The sequence below is a fragment of the Zingiber officinale genome, chromosome 3B (assembly GCF_018446385.1).
Source record: "Zingiber officinale cultivar Zhangliang chromosome 3B, Zo_v1.1, whole genome shotgun sequence".
Classification (NCBI taxonomy): Eukaryota; Viridiplantae; Streptophyta; class Magnoliopsida; order Zingiberales; family Zingiberaceae; genus Zingiber; species Zingiber officinale.
In genome coordinates, this window is record NC_055991.1 from 97381233 (window position 1) to 97399362 (window position 18130).

At 35.9% G+C, this 18130-nt stretch overlaps 1 protein-coding gene across 2 annotated transcripts; it reads left to right on the forward strand.

Annotated features, from left to right (window-relative positions):
• The first annotated feature begins 822 nt into the window (after window positions 1-822).
• On the forward strand, window positions 823-17926 carry LOC121967148 (calcium-dependent protein kinase 18-like). 2 transcript variants are annotated; one of them, XM_042517198.1, is made up of 12 exons: window positions 824-1313; window positions 2667-2797; window positions 3946-3987; window positions 4194-4305; window positions 4427-4505; window positions 4587-4756; window positions 15075-15201; window positions 15419-15534; window positions 15614-15721; window positions 16012-16074; window positions 16953-17126; window positions 17620-17926. In XM_042517198.1, exons 1-12 carry the CDS (start codon window positions 993-995, stop codon window positions 17755-17757), a joined length of 1581 nt encoding a protein of 526 aa, XP_042373132.1. In that variant the 5' UTR covers window positions 824-992; the 3' UTR covers window positions 17758-17926. The 2 variants fall into 2 exon arrangements, with proteins under 2 accessions (XP_042373133.1, XP_042373132.1); XM_042517199.1 differs by lacking the exon at window positions 3946-3987 and having other exon boundaries at window positions 823-1313.
• Window positions 17927-18130: the final 204 nt, after the last annotated feature.

Consider the following 18130-nt stretch of genomic DNA (forward strand, 5'->3'; position numbering starts at 1 on the left):
TAGATTATTATAAAATGATAAAAATATCTGTGACCTATGTTGGAGGCGACGAACGGTGGCGGTGGCTGCGAGCGCCGCACCTTTGCCGGAGGCGACAGTGATCGACGGTGCCTGGAGGTGGTGGTCAGCGGCAGTGGCCACAGCAACATCGATGACCGGCGATGGTGGTCGATGGCACTAGGTGGCGATCGGCGGCCAACCGGCGACTAGTCGGCCGGTGGCGCCCGACGGTCGACGACAGACAACCATTGGCGGAAGCGACGTCAGTGATCGGTTGATGTTGAAAATGAACTAGGGTATATTTGATATTTAAATTTTAATTAAACGATGACCTCATAATGTAATCAAATTATATGGTGTTGACCTTATAATCCAGATTCTAAAACTTTATTAAATTTTACAATCTAGATTACATTACATTACAGTTTAAAATGACAACAAACAAAATAATTAATATTATAATATAATTTTAATTACAATACAAGACAAATCACGTTCTATCAAACGTAACTTTATATTACTAGTTCACCCCACCCCACCCCACCCCACCCCACCCCATGGGCCACCCAAGCCTTTAAAATTACTGCATTAACCTCATTAATTAATTGACGAATAATAAATTCTAAAATACAACTAATCATCATTATTTTTTAATCTTCCCTACCCTTTAGTTTTAGTTGGTTGGCAGGCTCTCAAAGCTGGAAATAACGTTTTGCCAACCAAATTAATAAATTCCCAAAATAAATAAATAAATAAATATAGCAATAAACTGTTGTTTATTAATAACAATAATTAATGTAGGCGAGGGATGGTTTGGTTTGGTAATAGGAAGGCCTCGTCAAAGTCTTCGCTTCGCATCCACCATTTTCATTTGCCTTCTCGGCTTCTCCTTTCCCCTTCAATCCCACCACTTTTCCTCTCTCTCCTCCCAATTGCAACTTTGATGGTAATCTCCGCATTCGGGAGACCCTTGGGAGGCCAGATCCAAAGAGATGGGCGCCTGCTTCTCGTGCGCCAACCAACGCCCCCGCAGTACTGGGGCCAACGCGGGGAAGCAGCAGGGGCGGACGGATGCTAAGGACCAGCAGAAGATAGAGAATCGCCCCAAAGGTAAGGCTGGCGAGAAGGAGAAGTCGGCGGGTGGCCGTGTGGTGCCGTGCGGCAAAAGGACCAACTTCGGTTACGATACAGATTTTGCCAGCAAGTACACGGTCGGCAAGCTTCTCGGCCATGGTCAATTTGGGTACACTTTTATAGCCACGGATAAGGCCAATGGTGATCAGTTGGCAGTTAAAAAAATCGATAAGAATAAGGTATTTTTTTTTTTGCGATTTTTTTTTTAAAAAAAGGTAGTAGTTTTCCGTCATCAACCTTAATTTGCGTGTTGATGCGATGATACGATTTGAATTCCAATAGCGCGATTAATTTGTAATACCTTTGAATTCGAATCATTGAATCGTACCCAACCTCCTTTTTCTACAGTAAAGGGGAGATCATGTCCTAACGCTTTTTCTTGAATATACTCTCGATAAATATCAAATTTCCCCCCTTTTTCTTTCTTCAGCAGAGGTTGAACACAAATCATATGCAAATATCAAAACTCGCAAGTTATATTCGAACACTCGAGTACCGTTTCCTTTTCCCCTTATTTTCTTACTCTTCCAATGTTGGAACATTGTTTTACTGCTGGATACTAGGACTCCCAAGTTTACAGCATTCATTCCAGATTCTTAGTGCTTCACAGGACTGGAGGGAGGCTTTGAACCTTTAACAAGTCTGATTTCACGGTAGAATTATACATCACATCCACCCTGCATTGTCTTAAAATTTTCGACATGCAAGTTTTCACGTTAGTTTTAAATTTTCATTTATGGCTTGAATTTCATACACTGCAGGGCGAAACAGTCAAAATGTATTGTTCCAATAAATTACTGAAACTCTATACTACACAGCACTAAGACAATGTCTCCTATGTTATTGTTTCAATCTTATCTTTTTCTTCTTCATCTCTTTTCTCCTTCTACCTCTAGTTTACTACCGGCATCATACATCAGAATGTTGGCATGATACCTAATTAGTATCATTCTAGTGAAAGACAAAGACACAGGCATGGTTCGAGATTTCTAACAAGTTTTTTTTTTCTTTGTTCTGAATACTAGTATGGGTCCAATAGTAGACCACTCCGTGCAAGAGATGCTCAGTATTTGCAATTTTTTATATACTGAAGATATCTGAATTGCCCTATGAATTGTCATCATCAGCCACTAATAAATGCACTAAATGATATCTCAAATTGTTAAATCATGAGTTGTTTGTGGTATACGACTTGAGCCTCTAGTATTATGTACCTTTTATTAGGCCAGACTCTGTGTAGGATAACACAATTGATATAACATGTAAAGGTTTCCACATTCTATAATAAGGCAAACATGGTATATATAATATGTATGAGCTAAGGAAGTTCTTAATAATAACTTCACCTTCAGCTTCAGAGACAAGAGAGTATAACCCTAATCATCAGAGTTTAGACACCACAAACATGAGATTTGATACTTTAACACCTCTATTACAAATTTTGCTCCAAATTTTCTAAATATAGGACTCTGAATTTCATAAAACTTTCAAATTATGTATTAGTAATTGAAGTTGAATAAATTTCTTTACAGATGGTCCTTCCAATCGCCGTTGAGGATGTCAAACGTGAAGTAAAGATACTGAAAGCTTTAAAAGGTCATGAAAATGTTGTGCACTTCTACAACGCCTATGAGGATGATACTTATGTCTACATAGTCATGGAGTATGTTCTTTCAGTTTGTTTTGGTTATCTTGATCTTTTAGAATAACATCATGTTTGCACATTTATGATAAGTGATTTTAATGGTACCTTCTGATTCTCATCAAAAGGATTTTAGTTTGTGCTCACTTTCTAAACCTTATTTGACAAATATTTTCTGGAAATTTGATGTCTGTAATTTTTTTTATTTCTTGTGTCTGAATTTTTCCAATTGAAATAGAAAATCCACATCAAAATATCTAGTTTGAAACAAGATGTCTATATTATCAGAGCATGCATTGTGGTTAGTAAGGTGCTCAGTATATTAAATGAATCTGAGATTAACAAAAATCTGTCCGATGAGCATCTTTAAGCTAATAATGTGCAGTTACATTCAAGGGGTTGGTTACACATATAAATCTTTATAATTAGGAACCATTCTCTCTTGTTTTAACAAAATGGAGAGATTCTTGTATCCAAAATTATACAGTGTAATTAACCAATCATTTGATTTGAATGATTGAAGAACTGATGTGTGACAACCATCATATCTATCCTTTAAATTAAGGGCCCGGTAGGCACATAAGTTGATGTTTTGATTTATAAAGTAGAATGACATTTTCTTAATCCTAGGTTCAGTATTTTTTCACTATTGATCAACTACAGGTTTTTCTTGTTACTGCTGGATTTGAGGTAGCAATTTTGGTTTCTTGGATAGTAAATAAGTCCCTATAGAAGTAGCATCATACAACATATCTAGATTATAGGTTCCTTACATTTCAATCTTCATCAACCATATGTCTTTTGCTTGTTAGTGATGCATTCATGGTAGCTTTTTTTTGGTCTCTTGGGCGTAAAGAAGTTTCTACATACAATATTTTGTTCTGGTATCATAGAAGTTCACATGTGTATGTTTGTTGATATCTATGCCAAAAGAAACATGGAACAACTGTATATATTTTCATGAACTTCTTGAACATTATGTTTTGCCATTTTCTTAGGCAATAATATCGAATGAATGTGTATGTGGTTTCCTTATCTCAAAAACATGTAAGGATGTGATCTGCTAGATACACCAGTAGTTTCAGTTTCAACAATGTTCTTACGTCTCTTACTCTTCTAGCAATAAACTACTAAACAATGAGCCTTGTTTTTGTTTTTTTTTCTGTTAGATTATGTGAGGGTGGTGAACTTCTTGATCGGATTTTGGCCAAGTAAGAACTTTATGCCATTTTATCTCTTGAACCTATACACTAATAACTTGGATTTTGAATGTGGGAAAAAAATACCTCGTATCCTGGTAATTATTTAGAACATGAATTCTATCTGTGTTTCCCTGCTATTAATTTACAGACATAACAATTCTTTAATAAAATTTGAGATTTAGTCTAAACTTATTCTCTGAAAAAATGCATTACAGAAAAGATAGTCATTATTCTGAGAAAGATGCTGCAGTAGTTGTTAGACAGATGCTCAAAGTTGCTGCTGAGTGCCATTTGCATGGTCTAGTTCATCGAGATATGAAACCAGAGGTAAAACTTCAAGTTTCCATGGGTGTATCTAAAGAATTCTTTTAGAAGTATGATAATTTTTATTTAATAGTTATCAAATCCGAGATTTTTCTTCACACAAATCCTGTTTTGTTAATTGCAGAACTTCCTTTTTAAATCCACAAAAGATGATTCGCCTCTCAAGGCCACAGATTTTGGCCTATCAGATTTTATAAGACCTGGTCAATCCCTTTGATGTTAATTAATATAATCTGAAGCTCCTGTTTAGTAAACTGGTTAAATAGTGTTACCACTTATCGCAGGTAAGAACTTTCATGATATTGTTGGCAGTGCATATTACGTTGCTCCAGAGGTGTTGAAACGAAGATCTGGCCCCGAATCAGATGTTTGGAGCATAGGTGTCATCACCTACATTTTGCTTTGTGGACGGCGACCCTTTTGGGATAAAACTGAAGATGGAATTTTCAAGGAGGTAAAAATCATTACTGTTTCATTATATTTGACTTTTGGGAATTTTTTCGCTGAAGTTCTCCATTCATCATGATCTCAAAGATTTTCCCAGTAAATTGTAATAAGTTTCCATATTCCCATTTTAAGTCCTTCCTTTTGGGTATCCTGATTTTTCTAGCAAGTTTATGCAAAGAGGTATGCATATAACCATTCCTTTGATTATGCTTCTTGCTATCGAATTGCCATATATGCCAACTTACATGCTCAGATATAGAAAATATCATGAATAATTAAATAAGCTTGCCAGCTTATGTAGCTTCTTTTAGTATAGTCTACCAACATTCATGGACCATAAAATTCAATATAATATAGACAAGTTAGGTATCAAATTGTTTTTGCATATCAAATAGGAATACAACTTATGTATTTATAGGCTCTCATCATAGCTATTTTTATCTAGAATTAAGGCAATAGACTAGGTTATGCCATGGACTTCATTACTCTTTCTATTTTATCAAACATGCTTTAATCTGGAACATAGACATCTATTGTGTTTAGCTTCTTATGGAGAAACATAAATCAAGTTGTAGTAATAGGTCTGTTAAACATATTGATAATTTGTTCAAAAAGAAGTGTAATGGGATGTTGATCTTTGTGGGCCTATTGTCATCTCAGATGAAGTCATAGTCATTGGAGAGTGGTTAATGCAATCATGTAATATGAGATTGTTTGCAGCAATAAATGGTTGCCTAATTGTCCTAATGCAATTCATTGGTTCAGTAGTAAAAGGGCAACCCAGTGCACGAAGCTTCCGCCATGCGGGTGTCGGGGAAGGATCCATTGTACGCAGCCTTACCCTGTTTTTTGCAAGAGGCTGTTTCTAGGATTCGAACCCGTGACCTTTTGGTCACATGACAACAACTTTACCGTTGCGCCAAGGCTCCCCTTCTCATTGGTTCAGTAATCAAAAACCAAAATCATCAAGTAAAAATTTAGTCCACATTATCTCACAAGTTGTGTGAGTGCCTATATTCTATTTCAATATTGCATCATGATACACCACCTTATCTCCGACTTTTCCACATTACTATGCCTTCAATGTACGTAAAAAACGCTAGAAGTAAATCTTCTAACCATAGCAGACCCAACAAATTAACATTAAAAGGGCAAATTAGCACATGTTGCTTGACAATGGAACTAAGTGAAGGTGGCCAACTAACAAGACCTTATATTTTAGGCATTAATAGATGTCCAAGATACAATGGCACTAATAAGGAATGACATTGGTGGTGATATGGGAATAAGAAATAAGTCGATTGAATAGGTAGTAGACTCAACATATTCATGGATGTGACCGATCATTATGATTAGTGATAATAATGAGTTTAGTAGCCATGACTTTCCCTAGTACCTAAACCATGCCCATTTAATTAAACAGGTACTTACCCAAACTAAATCCCTGCATAGAATCTAAAAATTAAAACTTTTTCCCACTCATTTAATAAGATGGATTTCTGTCGACTACCAATAACTACATATTAGAAAACTATATATCAACTAAGGTGGCGTTTGGTTTGGAGTGCAGGAATAAGAATGGGAATGGATTTGATAGTAGACTGGAATGAGAATGAGTTTAGCTATTCCAATACTTTGGTTTATAACCTCTGGAATGACAATTGAATTTAATTTTGAAATTTTTTTATTTCTCTCTCTCCCCTTTTATTCTCTCTCCTGATTCTCTATTTGGGTGTTCATTCCGCTCACAAAGGGAAAAGGTTTCCTTCCACTATCGTCCAAGGAGAAGGATCTCCTTGCGTCACAATCCAAGCAATTGCCAGCCTCCTCTTCCTCTGCCGGCCAACTTCCGGCCACAGCAGCAAGGATGCTGCCCATGGTGGTTCAGCCATCCAATACCGATGGGATGCTCCTGCTCCGGCCGAAGGAAGCACCACCCAGCATTATTCCTCCCCAGCAACTGTTGGTGCTGGTGGTGATGCTGCCGCTGGTGGTTCTTCTTCCAACCAAGGCTGCTGCTGTAAAGGTTGTGGCTGCTATTCTTCCCCCTTGGCGTTGTCGGAGCAACAGGTGGTTGTTGCCGCCCTTGGTGCTCCGGAGCAGCAAGGTAGCTGCTGTCGCCCTTGGCGCTGCCAGAGCAGCAAGGTGGCTGCTACCGCCCCTTGGCGCCGTCGGAGCCACAAGGCTGTTGCCGCACGAAGGATTAAGAATAGGGAATGAATTCTAAACCCACCTGTTCAGTTGGGTTTTGTTCATTCCAAATTATTTAGGAATGCTTCCAAAATTTTATTCCTAAACCCATTAACCGAACACCCTGTATTTCTATTATTCCATTCCCTTATTCCCAAACGTCTAAACCAACGCCACCTAAATTACAAGTTTTTATAAATGTGTCAACCCTTAATTTTAAAATCTTAATATTATAACAAAGTAATGGTTTCCATACAAACCCTCAGTAGGATTTAGGTCACACTCAAGCTGCACACAAGTCCCTACAAAGTTACATGGATAAACTAGACTTTCCTTCTTGTTAAACAGAGATGTACAATCTCTATTGAGATGGATTCATACATTGATAAGATATAATGTGATGTTATTTCCATAAACATTGCCCATGTCATTCTTGGTCATCTCTAGCTCTATGATCTCATTATTTAAGAGAAAATACCTACTTCTTTAAGTACAAGGGATAAAATATAAGGTTGTACCCAATCAAGCCTAGTGAGACCAAACTCAAACCCAAGCCACCAACAAAGGCGACCCCCACCCAAACATCTAGATAATCCGTTCACCTTCTCAATCTCAATTTGAAGAAATAAGATTTCATTGTTAACCCAAGTGACTCATCGAGAGACCTATCACCTGAGGTTAAAATATCTTAGATTCATTCATCTAGAACATAAGTACTAAAGAATTCTTAATGAACTCCCACCTCTGCACGCACTCCATCACAATTGTCTATTGTTGATCTTATACCACGATTATAGTTGTTTAACCTACCATGTTATTACATGAACCTGTAGATTGCATTGAACTAAATAGGCAAGTTGAGGAACTCCAATAAAAGGTTTTATTAGGGAAATAATGAGTCCTTGTGATGCCCCTACTTTATTGACATATAAAAGGGATGACTCATGGAGAATGTGTGTAGATAATCCTATCGTGAACAAACAAGATCATTGCAAGTATAAGTGTCTAGTGTCTAAACTAAACAACATGCTTAACCTAAGGATAGAAGCTCGATGATTTTTTAAGTTTTGCATGCATATTTACTTACTCCAAATTGAATAGGATCGGTGGTGAATAAATAACAACCTTTAAAACACAAGATGGATTTTACAAATGGTTAAATGTAGCCTTTGGACTTTTGAATGCATCTAGTACCTTCATGAGAGTGATAAATCAAGTCTTGTAACCCAATTTTTTTTTTTAAATTTTGATGACACTCCAATCTAAAGGGAGACACACCATCCCCACCTATAACACATTTGCCTTATCTTACAAACCCTCAGGAAAGAAAATGTGCTTGTTAATCTTAAAAAAAAAATGCTTATTCTCACAATCCTAGGTTCTCTTCCTCTTTTTTCTTGTGGAGGTCTCTTCAATAGATCTAGCAAAAATTTGGATAATCTAGGACTGGCTCAAATCTTTCATGGCTTTAAAAATTTTTATAATTGCTTTACTTTAGTTCCATTATGACTTGTGTTAGTAACCCAAAATTCAGAATGGAGGAACACACAAAACACAAAATTTTGGTAAAGCAAACTCTCTCCACTAGCCCAAAGCCAATCCTTTCATCAAAGCCAATGCTCTCACAATAATTCTTAAATACCCTCCCCTCTAACTTCCCACAAACTTATAACCACACATACTTTAAAACATGCTAACATAACTGCCACAAAGATATAACTGACTCTAAAACATAAACTGCCACTATAAATTAATTCTATTTTTGGACTTGTTTCCCTCATGATCCAACATGTTTCACCCATGATCCAGCACTTGGTCCACATCTGGAACTTGGTTCCTATCATTACCACCTACTACAGCTCTAGCCTTGTCCCCAAGGCAGGCTAAGATAAGGAAATTGAGTTCTAAGAGTGAAATCATCCACCCACGTTGTGTCAATCATGCTCTGGGGCTTCCATTTGACTAGCCATTGACGAATTAACTGCCCTCTAGACAGTGGATTCAACGTTCGAACTCTTCTTATGATATGAGGTAGTAATCCACTCATGAAATAGCCAATATATTGTTCTTCTAGAAGACGTGGAACTTGTGAAGAAATCAACTCAAAAGTTTCAATAAATTCTTCCACATTTCAAGTATATTTTAATGTTGTCAATTCTTCAAAAGGATTCTCATTTCTATGCATTCCATAACGGGCTATAAGAGTACATTTAAGTTTTTCCCAAGTTAGATTAACTTCGGTCTCCTTAAGAAGATTAAACAAATGAATTGTAGTGCCTTTCATACTTACATGTGCCATCTTGACCTTAACTTTATCAGAAGTATTCTGGACTTTGAAATAAATCTCAGCTCTAGTAATCCACACTACTGGATCCCAATCATATAACATTGGTAATTCCACTTTCTTAACTGACATCTTGTGCTCCTCCAATTGATCACTTTGATGTTCTTAAGGCGCAGATTGAAATGACTGATTAGTAGAAATGGATGCTCCCTTCAATGGTGTGGCTGCAACCTTGGTTCCTAATTGCTTACTGATCTCTTATAAAAGAGAACCATGTTGTTGTACTTCAGACATCAATCGTTGCATAATACCTCTGATTTTTTTCCTACTTCTTGCGTCGCCATCCTCTCTTCCAAAACATTTACCTATCTGACATCTTTGGCATTCCTTCTAAGCATACAACCTCTCTTACAGCTGGCAGGTTAGACCAATGTTAGGAACCCAAAATTCAGAATGGAGGAACACACAAAACACAAAATTGTATTAAGGTTAACACAAACAATATGGTAAACAAACTCTCTCCACCAGCCCAAAGCCAATCCTTTCGTCAAAGCCGATGTTTACTTCTCACAATAATTCTTAGATACCCTCCCCTCTAACTTCCCACAAACTTAAAACCATGCATACTTTAAAACATGCTAACATAACTGTCATAGAGATATAACTGACTCTAAAACATAAACTGCCACTATATATTAATTCTGTGCAAGCCCCTTCTTGTTTTATCCCTCTTGGAATATATAAGCCATGTTTTGGGCTTGTTTGCCTCATGATCCAACATGTTTCAGCCATGATCCAACACTTGGTCCACATCTGGAACTTGGTCTCTATCAACTTATAATAAATCAACTTGTAATAAATTTCATTAAGAAAGGGAAGATTCAATGATCTAAATTTGCCTTTGCAACCTTTAGAGATTAAGGAAAAGTGAGTAAAGTCTTCATTTTTAGACATCTTGACCACTATAAACCATTTATAATGTCTTGTGATGCATTGGGGTAGGTATAGGGGGAACGCTGAACCAAGAAGGGAATTCATTTGTATTCTTAGCAAAAACAAAATGATGCTAGACATTTAAGCCTATACACATCGACAATACTACCTATTGCCTCACAACTTTAGCTTCTGCATGACCACAAGTAGAGGTGGGAAAAATATTGAAAAATTTGGTATATCGCACGTACCGTACTAAAATATACCGAATTATATCGAAAATCCGATATACCAAAAATTTTGGTACGGTATTATATTGTACCAAAAAGTTTCAGTACGGTATCCGTGTGCAATTTAATAGTTCAGTATTCAGTAAACCGTATCGATACTGGAATTTCAGTGTAAATAGTATAGAATTTATACCATAACGGAAATTAGTATATCAAAGTTTTGATATAGTATTGGTATGATTTTTCTGTATACCGAAGTTTTCGGTATGGGTATACCGTGCCAAACCAGCTTTAACCACAAGGCACTGAATTTTATTCTAGCTTAAAAAAAAGTTGTGTCAAACATGATAAGTGTGTCAAGATTCTCCAAGAGTACACTTTTATCCTAAAACATATTGATCTGATGTGGATAACAAATTCATCAATCCATTAAATCTTGTTGTATCGACATTCCACATCATGGGCATGACAAGCTTTGACCAACTGAAGGAGGGATATTGTTCCTTCCCTAACATTGGAACAATCTTTCTTGATGTCCGAGATGGGAACTAACATGCTTTGGTTGATTTTTGATGAGGAATAGTTACATATTTAAAAGTATACATCCCTAGATTTTAGTTAGATACTTTTTATTTTGGAAATTTCCATGGGTGGTCTAATTGGACTCTGAAAAAAAAAGAAGACCATTGTTCTTATTTTGATTAATTCTATTGACCCTCATTGTGACAAGATGTTGCTTAGATTGTATTCCACTGTTGCACATGTCAAACAACTAAGGTAAAAAAAAAAGAAAAAGGCAGCCCGGTGCACGAAGCTCCCGCCATGCGGGGTCCCGGGGAAGGATCCATTGTACGTAGCCTTACCCTGCTTTTTGCAAGAGACTGTTTCCAGAATTCGAACCTGTGACCTTTTGGTCACATGGCAACAACTTTACCGTTGCGCCAAGGCTCCCCTTCATGTCAAACAACTAAGGTAAATAGACAAAATATCTCTACATGTCACTTTCAATTCCCCATGAACCTTGAAAAGATTGTAGCATGGACTTCCTTTTAGGTTTATCTGGGACTAACGAGAGCCACAACTCTATCCTAGTAGTGGTGGACCAATTTTCGAGGATGACACATTTCATTATGTGTGATAAGACTAACAATGCTTCATAGATTGCTAAATTATTATCTAGGGAGATTGCTAGACTGCATGAGTTCCCTACATTTATAGTTTCATATAAGGACATGAAGTGTGATGGTTTTTTTAGGGAAACCCTACGGAAGCTATTTGAAACCAACTTAAGTATTTGTATACATTCCATCCATAAATTGATGGGCAAACTGAGGTTGTTAACAGCAGTCTAGGTGACTTTAGTTGTCTAGTGAGTGAAAAAATAGGTATTTGGAATTCTACATACTGAATTTGCTTATAATAATTCAATAAACCAGTCCACTCAAAGTCACTTATGGGTCAATAGCTTGTCAACCTATTGAGTTAATCCTTTACATATCACTTTCATTCATCTGAGTTAGCTAAGTGCTTTATTAAGCACATTAGAGATGCACATATTGATGTCAAGAGGAAAATTGGAGTAATGAAGCTTATAAAATTGAAGCTAATGCACATCGTGAACTTAAGGAGGACAATCTAGAACCATGTGCCCGTCCCGAACGTTTCGTTAATCTCCTTCACTAAACTTCATGCTTGCCCATCTAGGCCCTTTTAGATCGTGAGAAAAATTAGTTTACTCTGACAATTCTAATAGTCTTGGTTCTTATGCTCTTGTCTACAACATAATCCACTCCTTAGATTGAGTGTATTATGGATATTTCAAATAGTGATAGCCTCTCATATAAATATCCAAAGAAACCTAGTCCATTGGAAAGCACTTTTAGGGATGGATGATTTTTGAGGACGAACTTCAATACCTTGCTCCTGAGCTACTTTAATGGGAGTAGTTTAAGAAGGATTTGATTTGACCGGGTTTTGAATTTCAATCTTTGTGAAATAATTTAAATTTAATAATTTGTCGTCTTTGGTTTGTTATATATTATTTTGGCTAGTCAATTAATTGCAATTGTTGTGTTTCCTAATTTACTTGTTTCATTTGCTTATTTGTTAGTTTTTATAAAGTCCAATTTAGAAAAGAAGTGTTGAGTTAATGTAATAATTATAATTCTAGAAAGAATTTAAAAAAGAATAAATTTATGAGTTAAGGTTTATGATCTTTTGTTTACATTAGAAGGGAGTGTAACTTCTCTCCTTGAGAGGGATTTTTCATTTTTGAGGGAAGAATTACTCCTCTTCAAACCCAGGGCTGATTTCTGGAGTTGCTTCACGATGATACTTGCAACAATACACATAGGAATTCAGAGGAGCTTAGACCAATGGTTCGTGTGGGAAGTGCGAGAGAAGACTGGTTGGCAATGCATCGATGCTGTCAGGTTCACGCATGTGGTATGTAAAGAGGGAGAGGGAGAGGTTGTGAGCAGTGGTTTGAGTGATTGACAAAAAAAGATAAGATAAATTAGGTATCTGATTGTTTTTGTGTATCAAATAGGAAAACAAGGCTCTAGGCAACTGTTTTATCTAAAATTTAGGTATTGATTAGGCTACGACTTGGACAACTTTACCATTCCTAATTTGTCTGACAATTATAGTTGAATTGTTAGCTGCACTCCTTTCCTTCTGTCCTTGTTCTCTTGTGGAAGATACTAGTTATAATAACTAAACTTCATAACTCCAGTTATCTGATAACGTTAAGTAGGCCATGTAATATTACAACCCACTGCTTCCTGACTCTGAAGTACCTAAAATACAATGAAATTTGATTTTCCTACATATTGCTACTTTTGTTTTATCATGTTCTCGATTCCATATTCTTCTAGTTACTGCTAGTAGTGTAGATCCTAGTTTGTTTTTCAAAATTTATTATAATATTATTTCTCGAATAAATTAGTGTGACAATATTCTTGTCCTCTTTCTAGAGACTAAGGCTTCAGATAGCAAAGTCATTCATCTAAGCCATATTGAGTGGTACAAAATAGTAGATTATTCTCACCAATCTTTAGCCATTGATACAATCATGGGCTGAAACCAGTGTTCTAAATGGCGGCTGCCTAGGCACTGCCTAGGCGGGAGGCGGACATCAACAACTCTACGTTTGCTTGAGGCGGTAACTCACCCCCTTCTGTCACCACCGCGGGTCGAACACCCGTCGTTGCCCCCGTTTTGCCACCGTGACTCGTCCGGACATGTCCTGGCCCGACGACTAGTTCGAGCACATCGCGCAAGCCCGTAAGCATCGCCTAAGCCTGACGACGGGCCCGAACGCGTCGCCTGGCCCTGTGACATGTCTGGACGCCTCGCCCGGCCCTACAACACATAGCCCGAGGCCGACGATGTGTTTGAACGCATCGCCCGACCCTGGCGACGGGCCTGAACACGTCACCCAGTCTTGAACGCGTCACCCGGTCCCGATGATGCGTCTAAACTCGTCGCGCGGTCCTGACGACGCGTCAAACTTATCGCCCGGCCGAAATAGGATACGCGGGTAAGTTGTAAGTTAGAGTTTAATTAAATAACTTTAGGTTAATAATTTTAATCAACTCCTAACTATGATTGAGATAATTTAAATAGACTTAATTAAAGTCTAATAAAATTATCCTATTATATATATATATAATAGACTTAATTAAAGTCTAATAAAATTATCCTATTATATATATATATAGTTTAATTAAATAACTTTAGGTTAATAATTTTAATCAACTCCTAACTATGATTGAGATAATTTAAATAGACTTAATTAAAGTCTAATAAAATTATCCTATTATATATATATATATAATAGGATAATTTTATTAGACTTTAATTAAGTCTATTATATATATATATAATAGGATAATTTTATTAGACTTTAATTAAGTCTATTTAAATTATCTCAATTATAGTTAGGAGTTGATTAAAATTATTAACCTAAAGTTATTTAATTAAACTCTAACTTACAACTTACCCGCGTATCCTATTATATATATATATATATATATATAATTATATTTTTTATTTTTAAATATTTAGACTCATTGTTTAATTTTTAATAATATATTTTATTAAAAGTAATATTATAAAGAATAATGATTATTTATAATATTATGTATAAAAAATAATAAAAAATTCAATTGCCTAGACACTACCTAGGTACCTTCTAGGAGGCTAAGGTGGTAGGCGGTCATGATGGTCACTGAATCGCCTCACCACCGCCTACCGTCATTTACAACACTAGCTGAAACCAATGCTATGCTGCCATCTAATCCACAATCATTCATGCTATGTATTTAGTACCTCTTCATATTGTCGTAGTGGATTAACTTCATTCTTACTTGGTCTTGACAAATATTTGTCTTGGTAATATATTATAATTGTATTATTTTAGCCTAATTGAAGCCTGAGTTCACACTTCACCCTTGGCTTGTGGATTACTAGCCTTTTAACTGTAATACTTTGGCCTCTGCATGCGATGATGATGATTATGATGTAGAAGGCCTTACACTCAACTTATACCTTACCAACCAGTTTAGCTATATATTTTTCTGATGCATTTTATAATCATTAGTATAATGTTCTATTCTTACTCTTATTTAAATTTTCTGCATCACTGAAGGAACAATAATACTATTCTACATGATGCTTGAGTGCAGGTGTTAAAAACTGAGCCAGACTTTAAACGGAAGCCATGGCCAAACATAAGTGACAGTGCTAAAGATTTTGTTAAAAAGTTATTAGTTAAGGATCCACGTACAAGACTAACTGCTGCTCAGGCTTTGTGTATGTTTAAGTTAGATCTCTCTGGATATATTGATCATTGATTATATGCATCTGATAGTCAATGAGGAAATCACTGTTATTGTTCTGTTTTTTTCAGAGTTTTTGCTTTAGCTTGTTGTCAGGATCTGGATAGAAAATGATACTCATCATCCCTTCTAATCCTTTTTTTACTTCCTCACTGTGGATTTCAATCTGACAGTATATCTTTCTGTTCTAGCACATCAATGGGTAAGAGAAGGGGGAAATGCACTTGAGATTCCTTTGGACATCTCCGTCTTATCAAGCATGCGCCAGTTTGTTAAGTATAGCCGGTTTAAGCAATTTGCATTAAAGGTAAGATAATATGTCGTCATGTTTTACCAGATTTCTATAGATTATGCTCAGACCTTAATATATTCCATTGCATATGCAGGCATTAGGAAGCACCCTTAATGAAGTGGAACTAGCTGATCTCAAAGATCAGTTTCAAGCAATTGACGTAGATAAGAATGGTGCAATCAGTCTTGAAGAAATGAGACGAGTATGATTCACTTGTATCTTTGTCAAAAATCTTTTATTCACAACTTTGATTCATTTAATCAAACACAGCATATGATTGATTTATTTCCTAAGATTTGTACCCCCTACTCGTCTTTTCACATTTTTTAGTGGATTACTGAACAACTATTTTCCCTCTCACTGATTTAATTTTAGATGTTTCATTGTCAGAAGAGCTAGTGGCTATTTATGAGTTTTAATAATAGTCTTTATTTAGTTATCTTCTCGTCAAGATGTAATTTTGACTGGTGTATAATATGGTTCTAACACTAGGCTCTTGCTAAAGATCTTCCTTGGAAATTGAAGGATGCTTGTGTTATGGAGATTCTCAATGCGGTAAGTTGCATATCTCTTGAAACTGTTTCTTCTGACATGACCAAATCATGTAAACACTCAAGAATTTTGATATCAGTTATTAATTCCCTGTATATATATTACAATTTGCAAAATTTTTCTTTTTCTGATTTATAATAAGGATTTTGAAGGATGTTCTTTCTCCACCAGAAGCTAGAATATTGAATACAACAAAGTGAACTTTAACTACATTGAAAATAATTGTTTGAAAGCTGGAAAATCACGAGTCTTTTATGATAAGAAATACAAGGAAATCTTTGATATTTTTTTTGTGTTTCTCTATTTTGGAGTGACTCACAAATTATTAAACTTCAATTTTTTTATGTTTTGTTTACTTGGCGGAAGGGAACTAACTGGAAAAGGATTTGTTTAAATAAAAGAGATAAGAAAAGAAGTTATTTGTTATGTTTGGAGTGAACTGAAAGGAAAGAAATGACAACAATTATTTGTTTCTATTCGATGGATCCTTAACCTTCATTTCCTCTCCATTTCTGCCTGATTTCAGTAGAAATAAAATAAAAGAATTGGTTACATTAAATTATTTTGTCCTCTACTTGATAGTAAATAATAGAAATTTATGATTTTATTTTCCTTTCTTTTCCCTTCTATTTCCTTCCAAGTAAAAAAGGAAACATTGTGGACAACTCGAGATTATTACTATGCTAGATTCAGTTAAATTGGAAAGTAGTTTTCAAGCCATTCTGTATTTGTGTCTGCAATGCATCATTGGGAACGTAACAATTATAACACCCTTTACATGTTGGCTTTCTGATTGTTGACATTTACCTAAGTATTCACAACTATTTTTCGATAATTCAACTTTGTATTTCAAGTTCATAATGTTCTTCCTTTTGGAACAGATGGACACCAATACCGATGGATGCATTGACTTTGAAGAATTTGTGGCAGCCGCTTTACATGTGCACCAGTTGGTGGAGCATGACTCTGAAAAATGGCGCTTACTTTCTCAGGCCGCTTTTGAAAAGTTTGATATGGACAGAGATGGATATATTACACCTGAAGAACTTCGAATGGTACAATTTTCATGGACTAAATGTGGTGGTGAATGCTTTCTTTTTTGGTTCTATGGAACAATGTTTAACTGTTTTCATTTGCTCATTAAGATTGGTAATTCCTGAAACTTTATGCATTTAACTAGTTATAATATCCTTATCGTTTATTTGGACAGACCTTGAGTTCATAAATATAAAAACTAGATTTCCTTCATAGAAGTTAAAGATTTTGTGCTTATCAATCAGTTTTTTTTTTTTTTTTTTTTCATTTTTAAGCCTAGTTAGTTTTTTAAACATGATATGGTTATGAGTTTGAACCATTTATGTTAATTTTCGTCTGTTTTTATTATTCTACTCTTGGTCCAAGTCTTGGCCAACCTGACCTTGAGTAGTCGAATTATTTGATTTTGTCCTACCCTATGATAATATCATAAATAGGATCAGTTCTTAAGCTTAAGCATTTAGAATCTTGGCAGCCAGACAACTTTTGACAGCTTCTTTGGAAATTTTACAGCACACAGGTTTGAAGGGCTCCATTAATCCACTACTAGACGAGGTTGACATCGATAAGGATGGAAAGATCAGCTTGGATGAATTCCGCAAACTCTTGAAAACTGCCAGCATGGGTCCACTGCGAGATGCAACAAAATGATCTACGACTCCTGATCCTTAGATGTCATCTTGAGCATTATAGAAATGAATCGAGAACCTCGTCTAAATGTGCTTCAAACTGCAAGAGTTTGCCAAGTCATCTTTGTATGTATGATGTTTTGAACTGAGCGACTAGTATTTTTAATGCTGCTAAAGTTTGATTTCAGGTAGGGGATTCCTGTTTCAAGTGGCGTTTCCTGCTCCGTCTTCAAATTGTATATTTTTTTTTTGATGTGGATGGCGATCTTTCTTTCCATTGATTCTTCAGATTTACCACACATGTTGATTGTCATATCACACCCAAGGTCGTGCTTATTAGGAGGCAAATATATTAGTGTATATTTGTCAAATATAATCCCTCACACTCTACCCTT